The sequence below is a fragment of the Lycorma delicatula genome, chromosome 8, assembly GCF_047948215.1.
Source record: "Lycorma delicatula isolate Av1 chromosome 8, ASM4794821v1, whole genome shotgun sequence".
NCBI classification, from domain to species: domain Eukaryota; kingdom Metazoa; phylum Arthropoda; class Insecta; order Hemiptera; family Fulgoridae; genus Lycorma; species Lycorma delicatula.
Genome location: NC_134462.1, coordinates 119,168,528 through 119,186,295, shown reverse-complemented (window position 1 = coordinate 119,186,295; position 17,768 = coordinate 119,168,528). Strand labels below are relative to the sequence as shown.

Genomic DNA, 17,768 nt, shown 5'->3' with positions numbered 1-17,768 from the left:
CACCACTGTTTTAGGTTCTATTTTATAATGTTAAAAAAAGAAAGAAATTAAAAACTAAAAATTTTAATTAATGTCTGAAGGAGAGAGAAGGACAAAAGAAGTTTTTAAGATCTGTTTACACTTTTACTATGCTTCATCAAAAGTAAATTATTAAACCATTTGCCAAACTGCATATGGCCTGATATGATAGTTATGAATCTTGAAGGGATCATTTTTGTCCAGTTTTCAAGAAAAAACTCTCTTTTAATACTCACTATCTGGTAAAATATGGAAAAAAAAGTTATCTCTTCCTTTCTCTACACCCAAAATTGGGGCTGCAACTTCTCTGTTTTATTTAAAAATATTTCTTCATAAAATGATAAAAAATTTTAAACCCTGATTTTAATTGATTTTTTGTGGCTTTATTAATGTGAAGAAATTAAAAAAAAAAAAGTAAATACTGCACAACATTTATTTTAAAATTATTTTTATTATACTTTCTGAGTGAAGTTTTCGCCAAAATATGCTCATATCACATCTTGTGATAACGTTCAGGTTAAAGGAAAACTAATCCTCCCTCCCTCGAATGTCAAATTATTAGAGAATAGGACCGAGAATAGAAGTATCGACAATAATAGTACCAGTGCCATATTCATAAATTTCATCATTTCCCAGATTCCAACACACGCACACACACACACACACTGCGCTCAAGATTGTTTTTGCCTTTTTGAATTCATTAGACATTAAAAATTTAATACCTAAAATTTTGATGCAGTATAATAGTTTAAATTATGGTCTATTATTGTGATTTGTACATTAATTACTCTTACGGAAAAAATATATAAAATTTATATCAAAAAGCGTTCAAAAGTTATTTGGAAAGTAAATGCAGAACGTGCAAAAAGTAAGGGCGGATTAAAGTATTTTATATCAAGGGTATCTTTCCTCGTTAAACATTACATTTTATGTTAAAATATAGTTAGGATTTCAAAAACGATTATGATAAATTCATTTTGCACGTTTTGTTAAATCAGTTCGACCATCTTTGTACGGATCATCATAGAATATGACATTACACATTTCTGAATGCACAAATTGAGATAACGTGCTTTTACTTGAGTTTTTTATGAAACGCAAAGATATCACTGTAAAATATATCTTATTAAACCGGTTTTACAAAAGTCGATTCTGTTCTGATACATATAAAATATTCTATTATTATAAGATCGGCTCATCTGGAACGATTAATTTGATTTAATTAAATGAAAAACAATAATAAAATGGCGTTTGTACGAACCGAATTGTTTAGCTACCTCTTAAAGTACAAGATCTTATCGGATACTTGAAATAAATGTACACCAAAAATATACTGCGTAAAGCGTCATACTTTTAGTTTCAATTATAAATTTCATTTTATCGTGAAATCGTTCGACTAAATTCATATCGTAATTGTCTTAATAGCTAAAAAAAAAATAAAAATAAAAATAAAAAATAAAATACTTTAGCAGAAGAGTTACTTAGATCAGATCAGCAAATCCTGAAATTTGTTATAACAGTGGTACATACATACAAACATAAATACTGGCATTTTTTCTCTTTAAAAGGATTCTGTTTTCGTGCGCGCGCGCATGCATGCATTCGCACTCTGTAATTATTATAAATAACTGCTATTTATTATACGATAACAAAAACATTCCTCTCATTTATGTATTTACTGTTTTAGAACAGATTATTACATCGATTCCATGCAAACAATAATTACTGTAGCTTTGGGCTTTTGATTGTAATATTTTGAATTAATAGTTTGCCAAAGTGGCCTTGGTACACGGTGATTTCTGAGACTCTACTGTACTTTGATCCTGCGGTAATAGTGAACATTTTTAATATTTTGTATAAGTTATGGAAACCATTTCTTATTGAATTCAATGTTTATTTTTGTGACTGATCTTGTTATTCGTTTACTGAAATAAGGTTTTTTATTTATATCAGGGATCCGGAATGAAGTACTGAAGATAACGCTATGTATACTACTGCTGGAATGAAAGAATCTAAGTTGATAATCGGAACCGTTCTCGTCGGAGTATTATCGTTGATCGTTCTTCAGTACGAAAAAACGCAGAAGAGAAGGTTCATTTGCGACGGATCGTTATGGGAGAAATACGAACACGACGAATTCGAAGGCTTTAATAACGAGACTGGAGTTTTAACAGATAATTATATCGTTCCTAATTACGTTCATTTTTTAAGGATGGGTTCGAAAATGAAAAAAATTAAATTTATCGACGCTGTGGTTATGTTAGCCGCATTTAAAAAACAAAGACCGGATAAAATATTTGTTCATACCGATCTCGAGACGTTCACAGGCGATTATTGGAAATATCTTTTGAACGATGTTCCAGGATTCCGCGACGTTATCGTTTTAGTTAAAACCGAATTGCCTAAATCTATATTCAATCAAACGTTTTCAAAAGATTATCATTTTTATCATTCGAGCGACGTTCTTAGAATTAACATACTTTTAAAATACGGGGGAATATTTTTAGACAACGATTCGTTTATGGTAAAAAGTCTCGATCCGTTTCGTCGATTTGAAATGGCGTTAGGTTGGGATGACGGTGAATTCCTCGGTACGCAAGTACTCGTAGCGCACAGACGCGCTCGATTTTTACGTCTTTGGTTGGACAGCTATAAGGATCATTATTATCCTGATCTTTGGTATTTTAATGCGGGCGAATGGCCGACTGTAAGTATATTATGGGCCAGACCCGAATTGGTTCATAGAGTTAGACTTCTGTTCGGCGTACACGATTTAAGGAACGAACTGTTTACCACTAGATGGAAAGACTGGCGCGATCAGTTTTCTATCCATTTGTTGACTAGACATTTAAAATTTTTAATGAAATCTTGCGATATAGATTATAAAGATGAAAACGATCTGACGGAGTCGTTCGTTAAAAAATATCATAATACGTTCAGGGATATGATCAGCGAGATTTACGAATTTAATCCGAGCATTAATGTGAACGAAGTTAAAAATATTGTATGCAAAGAATAAAATTTAAGGTTAACTTCGTCGAAATATTACAGGGGTAGTTTTTCATAATAAAAATTTATCTTTACGTTATTTGTAATTTTTTTAATAAAAAAGCTAAGCGCTTTTGCATTATCTTGTCATTAGTTATCGGTAAATAAAATAATTACCGACTCCCAAGGTAGGGTCTCTGTCTCTCGTGCAGAAGGTTGACCGTTCAATATCACGATCGCATTTGGCTACGTTTTGGATTCGCTAAGTATTACGTTCCCGTGCAAAAGCCTACAGTCTTCCTGTGATAAATTAATAAATAAAATAAGGAATAAAGTTTTGGAACTTCAAAAATCAGAATGTTCTTGAACGGGACGAGATATTGCAAAATACTAGAAATTAGACATTTCTTTCAGCGGTACTTACATATTTCTTAATATTTATTATGTACTTTACCGGCTAATATATTAAAAAAATTATTACTTTAGTCTTTAAATAGTTATTGTCATCTTAAAATGCTTGATTTTTTATTTATTTTTTTTGTATACGCCTAAGAACTTGTAAAAATTTAAAGATAAGCCGCTAAGTCGAGTTTTATTTTACTTAATCGGAAACAGATCTCATCACTTAAGAAATCCTTGTGATAGTGGGTAACTAATTTTTTTTTTACCTTTTATTAATTAGTTTCATGTGAAACTGCTGGGTTTTAATAAATATATTTATATCTACATGGGTCTATATAGTTATTCGTGTATAACAATTATTTTGTCGGTGTTAAAGAAATATGTACGAGAGTTGTTACCTTACAACTCTCAACTGTGTTATAATTAATGAATTTATGATGAGATTTAATTGCTAATTTACGATTAAATTTTAATTTATAGTTTTTTCTCTTGATGTGTTGTTTATAATTTGATATTTAGATTAGTTTTAAATCGATTGATTTTTTTTACAAATTTAAGTCTGATTATTTTAATTATTTCATTGTCATAGTTAATCCTTACTATTTTCGATAAAATCACTGATGTATATACCTTATTGAAATTATAAGTTCTATTTTTTATGCGTTAAATTTTACTTAAAGTAAGAAACTTCTATTACTGTAAAAGGTTTTAAGAGACAATAAATGCTTTAGTCGATTTAATAGCGTCAAATAATAAAATTACTAGGCTTTATTTTGTTTGTGATAGTATCATTCAGTGGGAGTTTTCAGTCGGTATTAGCGTGCTTATAATTTTTAAAATTATTCTATTTATTCAGTATTTTGCTATTATAAGTTTTGTAGAAACATTTTAAATAATGCTAGTGTAATTCTTCCAAAAATAACTTTTGTTTCTGATATTTCTTTCTCATCTTGTTCAAAATAACAATTTGAATTTTAGCGCGATTCATCGCATACAAAATGTAGAAAACAAATATTTTTTCAGACATTTATTTTTAAAAAAATACATTGGTTTGGAGAAAAATTAGCCGACTTTTGGCCGTATATTAGCTTATGAAAATGGAGACTATGAAAAGATCTTTTTTAGAAAGTTTTAAACCATGAAATTGCACAATTTTACTGTTCTTTACTTTTCAGTTCGCGTGAGAAAATGTAGATAGATTTACACTAGAAGAGCTATTAATTTTGGACGTATCTCATATAATGTTTATTCAAAATTTCAATTTGTTTTGTTCAAACGATGAAAAACAAAAAAAGTCATTATTGGAAAAATGTAAGTGTGAAAATAACTTATAACAATTTTCCTTGTTGGTAGCGCTAATATAACACGTTAATTACAAATAAAATGGACACTATTTATCAAAGGTATGTAGAAAATTTATTTTCCAAATATATTTATTCTTAAATAGTTTTAGAAAATATTTCTTTCGTTCAAAACATGTGAAAGCACACTCTGCTAGACTCGAGCAATAGTGTTTGCGATACGTTGTTTTGAATCGCCTATTTTAACAGGAAGAAGAGCGAGACAGACTCTTTTAATAAAACCCAGAAAAAGTAGTCGAATGCTTAAGTTTGGAGTTCTTGGTGGCCAGTTTATCGACACACTGTTGTTTTCATCGGTTCCAATCCTCCAATCTATCGGCCAATCCGATGTCTTAGATAATTTTTCACCTCCATCCGTTTGAGAGGAACTCCTGAACTGATGAGAGTGAAACCCTGAGCGTCTACCTAGAGTCGAGACGTTAGTTCTTATCTAAGTATATGGAGATGAGTTTCTCCAGTTGCTGTGTGATCGTGAAAAATAAATATTTGTGCGCTTCTTCACGGGAAATAGCACAAAACATGTTCACTTAGGTGAATTGCGTAGACGTTGCACAGTTTTTCTGTTTCCGTATTAGTTCGTAGTCCTTTCCGCTAACTATATCGTCCTTTCTTATACCTCAGGAATATACGTTAAAAAAATTAAATCCCCTGTTTGCAGTCCATTTCGCACTCTTTTATTTCAAATTCATATTTTGAAAACGTATGATACCGTAACTTATTTTAACTCATTTTTTCTGTTACATATTTGTTTCGACTAAGATACCTTAAGAATTCGGAAAAACTTTCAGTCCTTCTCCAATTATTTAATGAAGTTCGAATAATTGCTTTGTCACACGTTACAACTTTTTGTGTATCCAAATTACGCTGAATTATCTCGATAGTATCCCATTCACTAAGGAATTTTTTACAACTAATTCTGTTGTTAACATTAAGGAGATTAGGCTAAAAAAAAGCATACTCCGCCGTCTTGGAGGATATCATCCTTATAAGAGACTGACTTTTTATTACCGTTTGGTAGAAGATAATGAATTCTTTCAGAATTATTTATCGATAAATAACAATATTTTCTTTTTTATTTGCGATGAGAGAGATCGATCGTTACAATTAATTGTGACGGTCGTCCGGTACTTAAATCTTGTTGATCCCTTAGGATGGAAGATAATCCTGAGACTTTCAAGGTCATTTTAACATCTTTCAATATTTGCCTCCGTAATTTCACTTTAAAAAATTTATTTTCTTAGCAGGAATTCTTTTTCCGATTGTCAAGCGATTAATCATTATATAAATATTTATTTTTTAAAATAATAGTTCTAACGCGTGTTGGGATGTTTTATTTTTGTTTAATTATGTTAAATACTCGAGACAGAGAACGTAGGAGTTTTTTCATTTGGTTTTTTAGCTTTATTAAATGTACTTCTATACTCGCGTCAAAAAGTGACGATCAATTTGTCGATGGAGCACAGCAGAGCGGTGGTTTCCTTGTTTTAATCTTTTGATACAAATCTTGTGTTACCGGCTTAAGAATTTTTCTGTTACCGGCTTCTCTATATTTCTTTTATGCTTGTCTCTTTTCCTAGTTCTATCGCTTAAACCCGACGAACATATTAAATTAATGGGATCGATATCGTACGTGTACCCGTTGCCGCTCGTACGTTCACGATTCACGATCGTCTAGAAAATATTTCTAATTTTTGTCAGTCGCTATATCGTTATTATTCTGCATCGAAAGTGTGTTAACCGGTTTGTGAATTTTTTTTAATAACTATTTCTATTTTTGTTTTCGTCTCTGTTATTAAAATATATTAAATCGTTATTACAAATTAAAATTTTGAGTCGATTTGTTAATATAAAATCTTACAACGATTGTGTTATTAATTTAATGTAATAATATTCTTCAACGGAGTTAAAATTCATATAAATTGCTTTATTTGCGGTTTTTAAATCGCATCGTATTTATGACATTTTATCCGACTTTTTATTTTTCTATCGGTTTATAAAAATAATTAATTATCTATGAATTTTATACGCGTTTAGAATATTTATTAATATGTACTTAAATTTTTTTTTGTACCTTTATAACGGTTATTCAGGGTTTTCTGATCGCGTACATCCTTGTGCGTGTTGTGCAAGTGTGCACGCGTAATTCCTCTATAAGGTTCAGGAATTTTGTTTATTGTTATTAAAAAAATATTAAAAATAGGGTATAGAATTGCAGAGTTGGGTAGCGTCTAAACAGACTCTGTTCATCAAGTCGCCAGAAATTCTAACTACAAATTAGTATTTATGATTATTCTATCTACACGTTTAATTATCTAATCTTAGAGTGAATATAAATTTTTTTGTCTAAAAAAATTGTAATTTAAAAACCGTTGTAATTTATCACCTTCGGGGGTCATCTGGGAGTGATGAAAGGGGGAAGATTATGGATTTCGAAATTCGTGAAGGTATCATACTCAGCACTATAGTACGTTTAAAAAAATGCCAATTTTTGTAACTTAAGCTAACAGTTGTAATCTAAAAAAAATTATAGTTACAGTATAACTATTTTTACACTAATTTATATTGAAATCAAAGTTATATGTTTCTACTTAAGAATATAAAACAAGAAAATTTGCTACGAGAATTTTTCGAAATTAAGTATATTGCGAATGCGTTAAACGTATAACGCATTTTAGTAAAGATATATAACGAATAAAAAATAAAAACGTTTTAATAAATTTAATTAAAAGAAATATCAATTTAATTAAAAGTATTCATTTACGTAAGAGAAAACAGACTCTCTGAAGGTGATGTAAATCTTGGTTGCTACTTTATGCACAGAAGTTAACGTAAAAAGTGTTAGGTAGATTTCTTTTTTCTAATTAAAAAAACTGTCTAAATTAAAATATATGTATATATGCGTGATTAATATTACAAAATTATAATTATTTTATAAGATTATTGGAGTATTAGAAAAATATAGTTAAATAGTTTGTTATTGTCTATTTTAAAATAACTTACATTCAGTAAAATTTTTATTTACTATTATTATTATTTTATGGCCAATGTTACTTCGGTAGAAAAAAATGTTTGGGCAGAAACTTTTCTCTGCAAATTATAAACTATGTTTTTTTTTCAAGTTTATTATAGTATTAATAGTTTCTAAATATTATTTTATAATTTATATATTTAATAAAATATATTATAATATTATATATTATATATATATATTGCTTTATTAATAAACGTTTCTTTAGTAATTAATTTTTATATAAATTATATTTTTTATATATATATTTATATAAATGTGGTAATGTAATTTAAAAATAAAAGAAAAAATATTTAAATTTGCCATTTAATTATAAATATGTCAATTAATGATGATAAATTATGATTGTTTCATCATATTCAGTTTTATTACATGAATTTACTTATTAAAAATAATAAAACATATTAGTAAAAAATTATTAGAATTTTTATGCTTATAGAAGTACGTAAGATATTTTTGTGAAATAATTTTGTTTAATTTATAGTACTTAGAGGGTCGTTAAGTTTACTTTTGGGTAATGTAATTTTACAGTTCTTATGAAAGAGAGCACAAATAAATAAACGATACTTATTTTAATATGTAACATAAATTCTAAGATTCTACTTAAAAAAATTGTGTTTGATGTAAAACTTAATTTTTGGTGCTTCGCATTAAAACCAAATTTGTCCACAGTCCGATCGGAAAAATTAATACGTCGTTAAATATTAAATTTCAGCTTTTTTTGCTGTTACTTAAAAATTATTATACATGTTATACAGTGTACGTACTATAAGAAAACAAAAGCTTGAATTAACTGCCTTATTATGTTTAAATTATTTTGTATTAATAATATAATGTATTTGTACTCATTATTGTGAAAATATGATTGTAATTTGGTGTAAATATAACAGTTTTTTAAAATTTAAATGAATTTTATTGAATTAATAGAACACACTTAACTTTAATCGTCTTAACAAAAAAAGGTTCTGAATTCGACTTCTATATTTTTATTTGTTTACGATTTCCTTTTCGCAAAACGGGTCTATTCTAATCTTTTTTTAATGCGAAGAACTACCTCTGGTGGTACTGTTGTAACTTTTATTAGGTAATTCAATCGGAAGATTTTTCAAATAAATAATTAGTCTGTCTACAATTTGTTGAAAAAGTCTACGTGTATATTTCTCATATTCTATCATCATCGTTATTAAGTATTGGATTATTATAGTACAGTGAGATATATAGCTCGCGCTATATAAGGTACATACGCTACATTGTATACAAGTGTAATTACGTTATCCCAAGTATTTTCAAACGGTAATTAAATAAAATTATTTAGAAGACTTACGGTAAAATAAAAACGTTTTTCACATTCAATAAAGCTTTAGTTATGCGCAGTATGGAATGGAATGCAAAGTTGGCGGGAGTTTATTACTCCCTACTTTATCGCAGAACCTGGACAGAGTCCCTTGCTGCTGGGTGATTCTATCGGGCGTGTTTTTGAGGTTTATTTTTAGTTAGCGGGTCTAATTTTTTCAAGTTTTCTTTATTATTATTTAGTATTTTAAGACGGATTTAATTGCATTCCAATCCGTTGTTCAACCAGCGTTATCGAACCCATTTCATGGGCCGAACGCGGAAGGCTAGGCTTATAAAGCCTGTCCTCCCGACGTAATTCCCCTTCAGACCGTCCACTGAAGTCCTTTCGGTGCTAACGCTTAATAGGCTAGCAGGAATACGCCACAACGGGTTATGCGCAGCAGTAATCTCTATTTTATTTCATTGCGTGTCATTTATTATTCTATCAAGGTAAGAGGGGTTACTTTTGCAATTCTTACAAACTAATTTTTTTATATTAGCAGTGTGGTAAAAATTCCATTATCTAAATAAAATTCTAAATTAAATGAAGGTAAAAAATGTTATGAATAAAAATTATTCTTTAAAATAATAAATACCGGTGTAGGAAAATTAAATATCTTATAAATGTTCTTTTCAACTCTTAAATTTTGATATTTGAAGTCGGCACCAAATTAAGATTTAGCGTAATTATTTTTGTTGGTGTTTTAAATTTGGTTTTAATAAATATTAAAAATTTACAAAATAACTGAAAAAAGTGAAAAACCTCTTTTTTATTTTGAGATTTCATCGCTTCACAACTTCATACATCCATACATACATCTTCATACATACATCCAGTAAAATCTCCCTGAGATGACCAGCCCTGGTTCCAGACGATTTTGATATTTTGTAGAGGTGGTCGTCTTAGAGAACATGACTGACTGTGAGGTCGTAATAATTTCTTAAAGATGTGTGGCCGTAATAATTTTCGCTAAAGTTTGCGGAAATTAATGTTTTTAATAATAAAAAAAAAAAAAACGTAATTGGAAGTACAGAAGAAATTCTTTTAATTAAAATTACATAAATTTAATCAAACTGTGTACATGTTACTGTAATAACACGGATAATTCGGTTGATGATAATAGAAAAAAAAAGACATTAGTAAAAAGATAAAACAGGTTAACGGAAAGAAATGTCAAATATTAAAGTAAATACTGTAAATGAGGGGGTGATTAATTTTGTATTATAAAAAAATGAATTGCGCATCGGAAAATACTATAAATACCATATACAGCAATTAACACAAATTTTTTTTAGTAACCTCTAAAAAACGCTTACTACAGGAAGTATTCGTTCAGCGAAGTCTGCTACTTATATTTTGTTTAATCGCTTTCTTTTCTAACAAAATTTCAAGTTAAAGAACGTCGACGATTTTATTGTTATCAAGTTTTACGACCTAATTGTTTTAATTTGTTTACACATTTTAAAGCCTTTTTCATGTAAAGGAACAACGGATTTCTTTGTCTTCGATCGTAGTTTCTTCCGCATCTTTGTAAGTAGAAGCGTTACCGTGCTTATCCAGAATATTTTTCTCCTGATCGTTTACATTTTCAACCTCTTCGTCTTCATTTAAGAGAAAATCGATGACGATGCCGATCTAGTGACCAAGCTCTACGACTTCATTTTCAGTTTGAATTACAGTTTCTTCATTCATATTAACTTCCTAAGATAAACTAAATCAATACCGCCTTTCTTAAAACACTTTTTTTACCGTGTTTTCGTCCACACTAAGCCACGCTCTCTTTACGTATTCTACTACATCCGTTAAAGAAATCTTTTAAATCAAATCATCTTCATTGTGAACCGAGTCGGTAATTGCTACAAGAGTTGTCATTGTTCGACGGCGATAATGAAGTTAAACAACTGAATTATTCCGACATCTAATGGTTGTGATTTATTTGTAGTGTTAGCAGAGTTGAAAACAGTAAATAAACGTCACTTGGTACGGGGCATTTTTTTATTTTTTGTCCTTCCGGGCGACCATGCCGTCCCCGGCATGGGGTACCACCCGGTCAGCCGGGACTAGGTCCTCTCAATTGCGTGCCTCAAATCAAAGGTACCCCAAACAGGGGACCTCCGATCGGGACTCGGTCTCTCGGTCTTTACACTTTCCCTTCCTACTCACCTCAGGAGTCCTCGTTCACTCATCGGAAGTGCGACGCCTCAGCATCGCACTCCTCATGAACGGGGCTATCCAGCCACACCCTACACTACCCTACTAGGTAGGTAGTGTACCCTCTTCCTCTTCAACTTCCTCCATCGCCTTCCTTTTCAAAATGCTGCCCACCATCCTACCAATTAGGTTCCAGTTTCTAGGGCTAGGCAACATTGCCTCTATCACATTATCTGGTGTTATGGCACCAATAGCCAGCACTTCCCTCCTAGCCTCTTCCATCTAAAACAGTTAAACACCGTATATTCAACCGTTTCGCATTGCCCACAATATATACACTCCGGCGACCTCCTCCTCCTCCTATTACAGAGGAACTTATTAAACCAGCCATGGCCAGTCAAGAATTGCGTGAATTGATAGTTGACTTCACCATGTTTCATTACCAGCCGTGGCTTAATCTGCGTCCATTAACCTCCTCGTCCAGTTACCCACCTTACTCCTTGACCACCTCTGCTGCCACTTATACAACATTTCCCCTTTCGCTTGACTCTTCGGTTGCCCTTCTGCTATTTCCACCATTTCGTCCGCTACAAGATTTCACGGCGGCATCCCAGCTATCACCAACGCCGCCTTCGGTCGAGACTGTACGATACACTCTAACTGCCCCAATAGCCGAGGGCCTCTGAAGGCTTAACAATTGGTTCCGGGCCTTCTTCTTCTTCAGGGCATTGGTTCAGGGTACGTGGCATTGTCCAAAATTATCAGCACCTTTCTGTTTTGTTTTTTCATTGAATTTTTTATTCCGGTCGGTGTAAGTGGAGACCGTCATCCAAGCCTTTTGATTTACGTACTAATCTACTTTCAGTTCGGACATACTGATGTTTTCGAAACATCTTGGCCGCAGCGAATCGTATTATTAATATAGGTTCTTTTTCTCTTGTAGCATCGACTTAAAACATCACTGTTATTCTTTGTTTTACTTTTATAATACTGTACGCATTTGTACCTTTGAACGTTACGACTTAGTCGGTTAGGCTCGGTATAAAAGTCCCGATTCGTCAACTTGTAAATGTCCTTGAGATCGTAATCTTTTATTATCGATGACAACTGTTGACCACTTCACGGATTCACTTTCACCACACAAAGTTTTTAAAACCATGTTGATTCGGCGACAGAATCTTTCCTACCGACCACTGCTTCCAGTTAACGTCTCGATTGTTGATCGTAACTTGTTGCTTTCTCTTGTATAAGTTTATTGCTAACGTGAAATTTTCCTACACAGACGTCTTCAAACCATGCCAAAGTTATATCGTTCGCTTCTTTCGATCGAAAAGTTTCCTTTTTATATTTTTATTATCATTTTAAACGATTGTTCTTTTAAACTTTTTTAGATTTGTGTTTTACCACAATAGTAATTTTACATCAATTTTCTTTGTGACGGTCCACAGCCAGCATCTTCAACAACTTTTAATCGCGTTTTTAAATTTAGTCTTTTGATTTTGTTTTTTCTGACATTTTACTAACGAAATCTAAAAATACTTTACAGAGACAAAAGTTATGAAAAACACAAGGAATCATCAACGTTAAACCAAGACCTACGATTACGTATAACTCAATTGAGTGAATAGTGACTAAATCAAGACTAAAGTCTGCCGCTGAATCACTTCTGTTTTTTCACTTTCTTTTTATTTTTAGCCTCCGAAACCACCATAAATACTTTTATGTACTTTTTGCTGCTATTTCAAGCGTTTCCATATTAAATTATAATTTCTCAAAACCCTTATACGTTTAAAAATTATTAGATTAAAATTTAGCGAGTGAAAGTAGTAGAAGCTACACTTTACCGAACTCTGTGGCACAATGTTAGCGATTCATACTTTTATTTAGGAAGTTCAGGATTCAAATCTCAGTCGGTATGGTATTTTAATTCAATACAAAATTTCCATTCCGTATTCCCCATTCACAAGCTTTAAAATTATGCGATTAATAAAAAAAAGAAAAAAAAAATTCGCCGATTCATAATGCGGATCTGATTCCTGACAAGATAATTTTTTCACACAGTTTCAACCGACTTATCTTTCTCGTTAAAATTAATGTGCGAATCATATCTGAGGTTGCAGTTTAAAATAATTAATGTAAACGGTAAATTGAATTTGTTTAAGCATATTTATGTTATGAATGTAATTAAACTTACTTTTGAAAGCGATTTTGAAATATACTAAAATAAATAAATCCATCACAACCTTTTTTTTAATGTAATTTCCACACTAAAAATAATTACTTTTATTTAAATAAATTTACAAAACTACTTCGGAGTAAATGTATATTATTTTCATTCAGACCAGCCAGTGGACTCTTCTATTTTTAACTCTTGCCTATACATAATATTCTTGCTCAACTTTAAAAACAGACATATATTAAATTAAGAAGGAACAACAATATATATATTATCTCGGTATTCTGTAATAGGTGGTTTTATTTATTTTTATTTTTCTGTTTAGCCTCCGGAATCGTCGTAAGATATTATTTCAGAGGATGACGTGTATGAATGTAAATGAAATGTAGTCTTCGACAGTCTCAGGTCGACCGTTCCTGAGACGCGAGGTTAATTGAAACCCAACCGTCAAAGAACACCGTATTCTTTAGTATTCAAATCCTTATAAAACTAACTAACTGTCTTTACTATGATTTGAATCTTAGAACTCTCAACTTCAAAATCAGCTGATTTGCGATGACGAGTTCACCACTAGACCAACTCGGTGGGTGGTTTATTTAATAGAATTTAAATGTATATATAAAGTATATAACAATATAAACTTACGAAAATTTATTAAATAATGAAAAATATTCGTATACATTATAGGGTTTCCTTGTACGAAGCAGCCCGCTAAGTGATCTGTTTTTTCCCCTCGGTCGGCTGAACAATCAACTATTACTCAGCCCAAGGGAATGTTCTTGCGACTCTAATGAGCCTCTCCACCTACCGCAATACGTCCGGCATGGCAGGTCGGCTCACCGGTTCCGGATTTTTTCCTTATTTTCATCTTGCCTCTGCCTCTAACCGCTAAGGCCAGGGACACTGGGCCCTGCCCCATCACCCGGGTTTCGTTCGTGCTTCTTTTTTTTAAAAGTAACTCCTCCCATTTCTTGTAATCCACTTCCTTTGCTCGTACAACTTCAGCCACAAATCTGTCTATTGTCAGTTGTCATAAATGCTTCTGTTATAAGCTGTCAACGTGAATTCTCTATCTCTCAAATGTTTAGCCGCAGCTCTAATATATTTAACTCGTAACATTGTGACCGGTATTATCTTTGTTCTGCAGGAGAAAAGATAATTTATTCACTAGAAGAATGTATCTTTATTCTTGAGGTGTATTTCAGTATACGATTCATAATTGAAGAAATATTTTCTTCACCAAAGAACCAGATTATAATATGAAATCAATTTTAACACTAATAAAAAAATTCGGTTTGATTAATAACAAACAATATTTTACGATCTTCGTCACCGTTGAATATGGAAACGGTTATAGAGATATCAAGTTTGGACCGATCGCCTACCTAGCCGTGATTAATTGCTGATAAATAAATTACATGTTTCTCAGTTGAAATCGGTATCGGAAGATTTGATATTTATTTCAAAATTTCAACCGTGCTAAATTTGAAGATTCGATCGGCTTTCTGATCCTGGGGTTGAATTTTGTTCGATACAATCTATACTAGTTCTATTATGTTGAAGATATCATACTCTTATGCAAAGGCGATATCAGAAATTCCTCACACTCCGGCAAATTATACTTTACGTTTACCAAAGAATATAAATGTAATAAATATTTCCAACTTCCTAGAAATCATGTCAAAAATAGACAAGAAGCACGGTTTATTCAGAACGAATAGAAAATTGCACAAGCTCGTACTTGTCCGTAATACGTGTAAAGTGCTCTATCAATTGACGTACAATTTTTTTTGGACATTTTACGCTATTTGATATTTAAACCGGCATCATTTTACAAAATATTAAATATCTTGCCCGTATCCACACAGAAATTTTGCACCTTTACTGTCAATATATAGAGATCCATAATAATTATGAAAAGATCTTCATTTAATTTTCATTTGGAAAGCCAGTCTTTCAAATTTATTTATTAGATAAATAGTTAGTAAAGTTGAACCTTGCAGATCAATAAAACAAACTATTCAGGCGATTATTTTATTAGTAATAGTTAATATCTTTAAACATTTTAATATATTTAATAGGTGATAAATTTCGGCACAGTATGAAAGTTTTGTCGAGTGTTATTTTAAAATAGAAGATTTTTATTGACTTTTTTTGAATATGGATATTATGATAGTGGAATTTATCGATGTTCAATTCATTTTTTTTTTTTTTTTTTACTTCTGCTTTATACTGAAGAACTGGTGAAAACGTTTGTTAAATTTATTCATATTTTTATTCATTTAATATGAATATTACACAAGTAAAATAGAGAACAGAAAGTGAAAATGATACATTACCGTACAAATTATGTGCAAATTGTGTCATTACGTAAAACAAAAACAAACTATACAATAGAACAAAAACAAAAAAAACTTTGTTTGCGAGTTGTATTCGGTTTGAAAATGCTTTTCTTTATATTTATTATTTTTGGATCTAAATTAATTTGTGTTGTCGTAAAGGCGTGAAAAATATTGCGTCAAAGAAAAGTTTTTAATAAAACTTTCTTTTGTTAATAATAACTGTTCTTAAGGTAGTATTAGGAGAATCGAGTATAGCGGTCTAATTAATCTAAAACGTAATCGTAAATTGCTTGTTTTGATTTTAATTTTAATGGATTCTAATTTTTTTACAGCGTATATGTACAAAAAAAAAGTTAACAGGTAAAGTTCTCATTACAGTTATTCTTAGAACGATTATAACTAAAATATCTTTTAACCTAAACTAAAAATACAGATTCTTTTAGATCCTCATTTTGGCGGTTGTTTTTTCTTTCTGTAGTGAATTTTTGTCGATTGATATATTCATAAGTAACGGTTGCTACGGTAACCGTGTTTACATTAACACTTTTGTGATCAGTGTGTAAAAATCCATTTTTTAAATGATTTAAAAAAATGACAATCAACCCGTTTGTTAAGCCTTATTTTTCACCAAGCGGATCGATTTCAATACCGTAATTCTTTTCGTACTTTGTAAAGGAAGGTCCTCTACCGGTTCAGGCGTAAATATTTTCTAGTTAACTTAAGCGGAAGATTTTTTAAATGAAAATTTATACGATCTGCTTAAATAATTTGTAAATATTTCTCATTTTTTTGCGGTCATCATCGTGTAATGTCGGATTGCTTTGTATCCTAACCGTATGTGGGCTTTACTTCCGTTTGATATTCTACAGAAAAATTTAACTATGATATTAGGAGAAACCTACATTCCATCGAACCTTGGCTCATATTCACTTACTTTACGTTAAACGTTTCACTGTATGTTTCTTATTCTTATCGAGACTCCTGCTTTTTGTTTTGATTTTTCACACGTAATATTTTCAGAAATCAGCTTTTTATACATTTTTTCTTGTCGGTATACCCGTATTTTAGACGAATAAAAACCAAACAATATAAACTTAAAAAATAATAAAACTAACTTACAAAATTACTATTAGAAAAAAAAACCTTGTTTAATCCTTCCTAAAATTTTGATGTCGTTGTTAAATTAAATGTTAATAAGTGATTGGAAGTTATTTTTTTTTACATGCAGCTCGATTTCAAAAAGGCAAAATCTAAAGAAGAATTGAAAAATTGTTATGTTAATGTGGTTTTATTATTTTTTTAAAAACTTAATTTGCAACTGATGTATTCAGATCATATGTGAAATTTTGTATTTGCATAACTTTAATTTTTTTTAGTTTTTATTAATATTTTTTTCGTTAAATTTTTTATTACCTTACAAAAATTACAATAACCTGAACAGCCTGTTAAGTTGATAATAACTGCATTGCAGTACATGTTTTATTCATTCCTATCTTTTATTTGTTTTAAATGGATTTATATGTACGGTATTATCGATATCCGACTAAATATTAGTTTTTATTTCTCTAAGATATATATTGTTGTCGGACGTAAACTTTATAATATCGGTTTACATCTTTTGAATAATTTACTATAGATACGAACTTTTATCTCTCATTTTGTGACGATAACCAAACAATGTAAATCAATACGGGTAAACATCGATACTTAATAAGCAAACTAACAGTTGTGAATGTTCTTTCCGATATACGTGTTTACGATTATCGTTTTAAAATTTTGTAACTAAATTAATAAAACATATGTTGTGAAATAGTGTAAAAATTATGCCTTTAAGTGAGTAACAGTTTTAATTTTACCGACATAGAATTTTTAAAAGTGAAAAATTACTACGGTAGAATTTATAATTAATAATCTATCGGTTAACTTAGATGCAAATCTTAATAGCATATCTTTTTTTTTCATATTA

General features: G+C 30.6%; 2 protein-coding genes across 5 annotated transcripts in view; both read left to right on the top strand.

Annotated features, from left to right (window-relative positions):
* The window catches only part of LOC142329264 (uncharacterized), a 42,169-nt gene extending 34,224 nt beyond the window's left edge, over positions 1 to 7,945 (top strand). The window contains exon 2 of the mRNA XM_075373689.1: positions 1,972 to 7,945. Within this exon, the coding sequence (XP_075229804.1) occupies positions 2,003 to 3,037 (1,035 nt within the window). The 5' untranslated portion in view covers positions 1,972 to 2,002 and the 3' untranslated portion in view covers positions 3,038 to 7,945. The remainder of the gene's footprint in view (positions 1 to 1,971) is intronic.
* Positions 1 to 17,768, top strand: part of LOC142329262 (uncharacterized) — a 141,172-nt gene that overhangs the window by 39,402 nt on the left and 84,002 nt on the right. The window contains exon 1 of one of the 4 annotated variants that reach the window (XM_075373687.1): positions 17,536 to 17,635. The exons of 2 other annotated variants lie outside the window; for them this stretch is intronic. In XM_075373687.1, coding sequence (XP_075229802.1) covers positions 17,626 to 17,635 — 10 coding nt within the window. In that variant the 5' untranslated portion in view covers positions 17,536 to 17,625. Of the gene's footprint in view, positions 1 to 17,535; positions 17,636 to 17,768 lie in introns of those variants that run through there. One more of the 4 variants, XM_075373688.1, reaches the window with a different exon arrangement.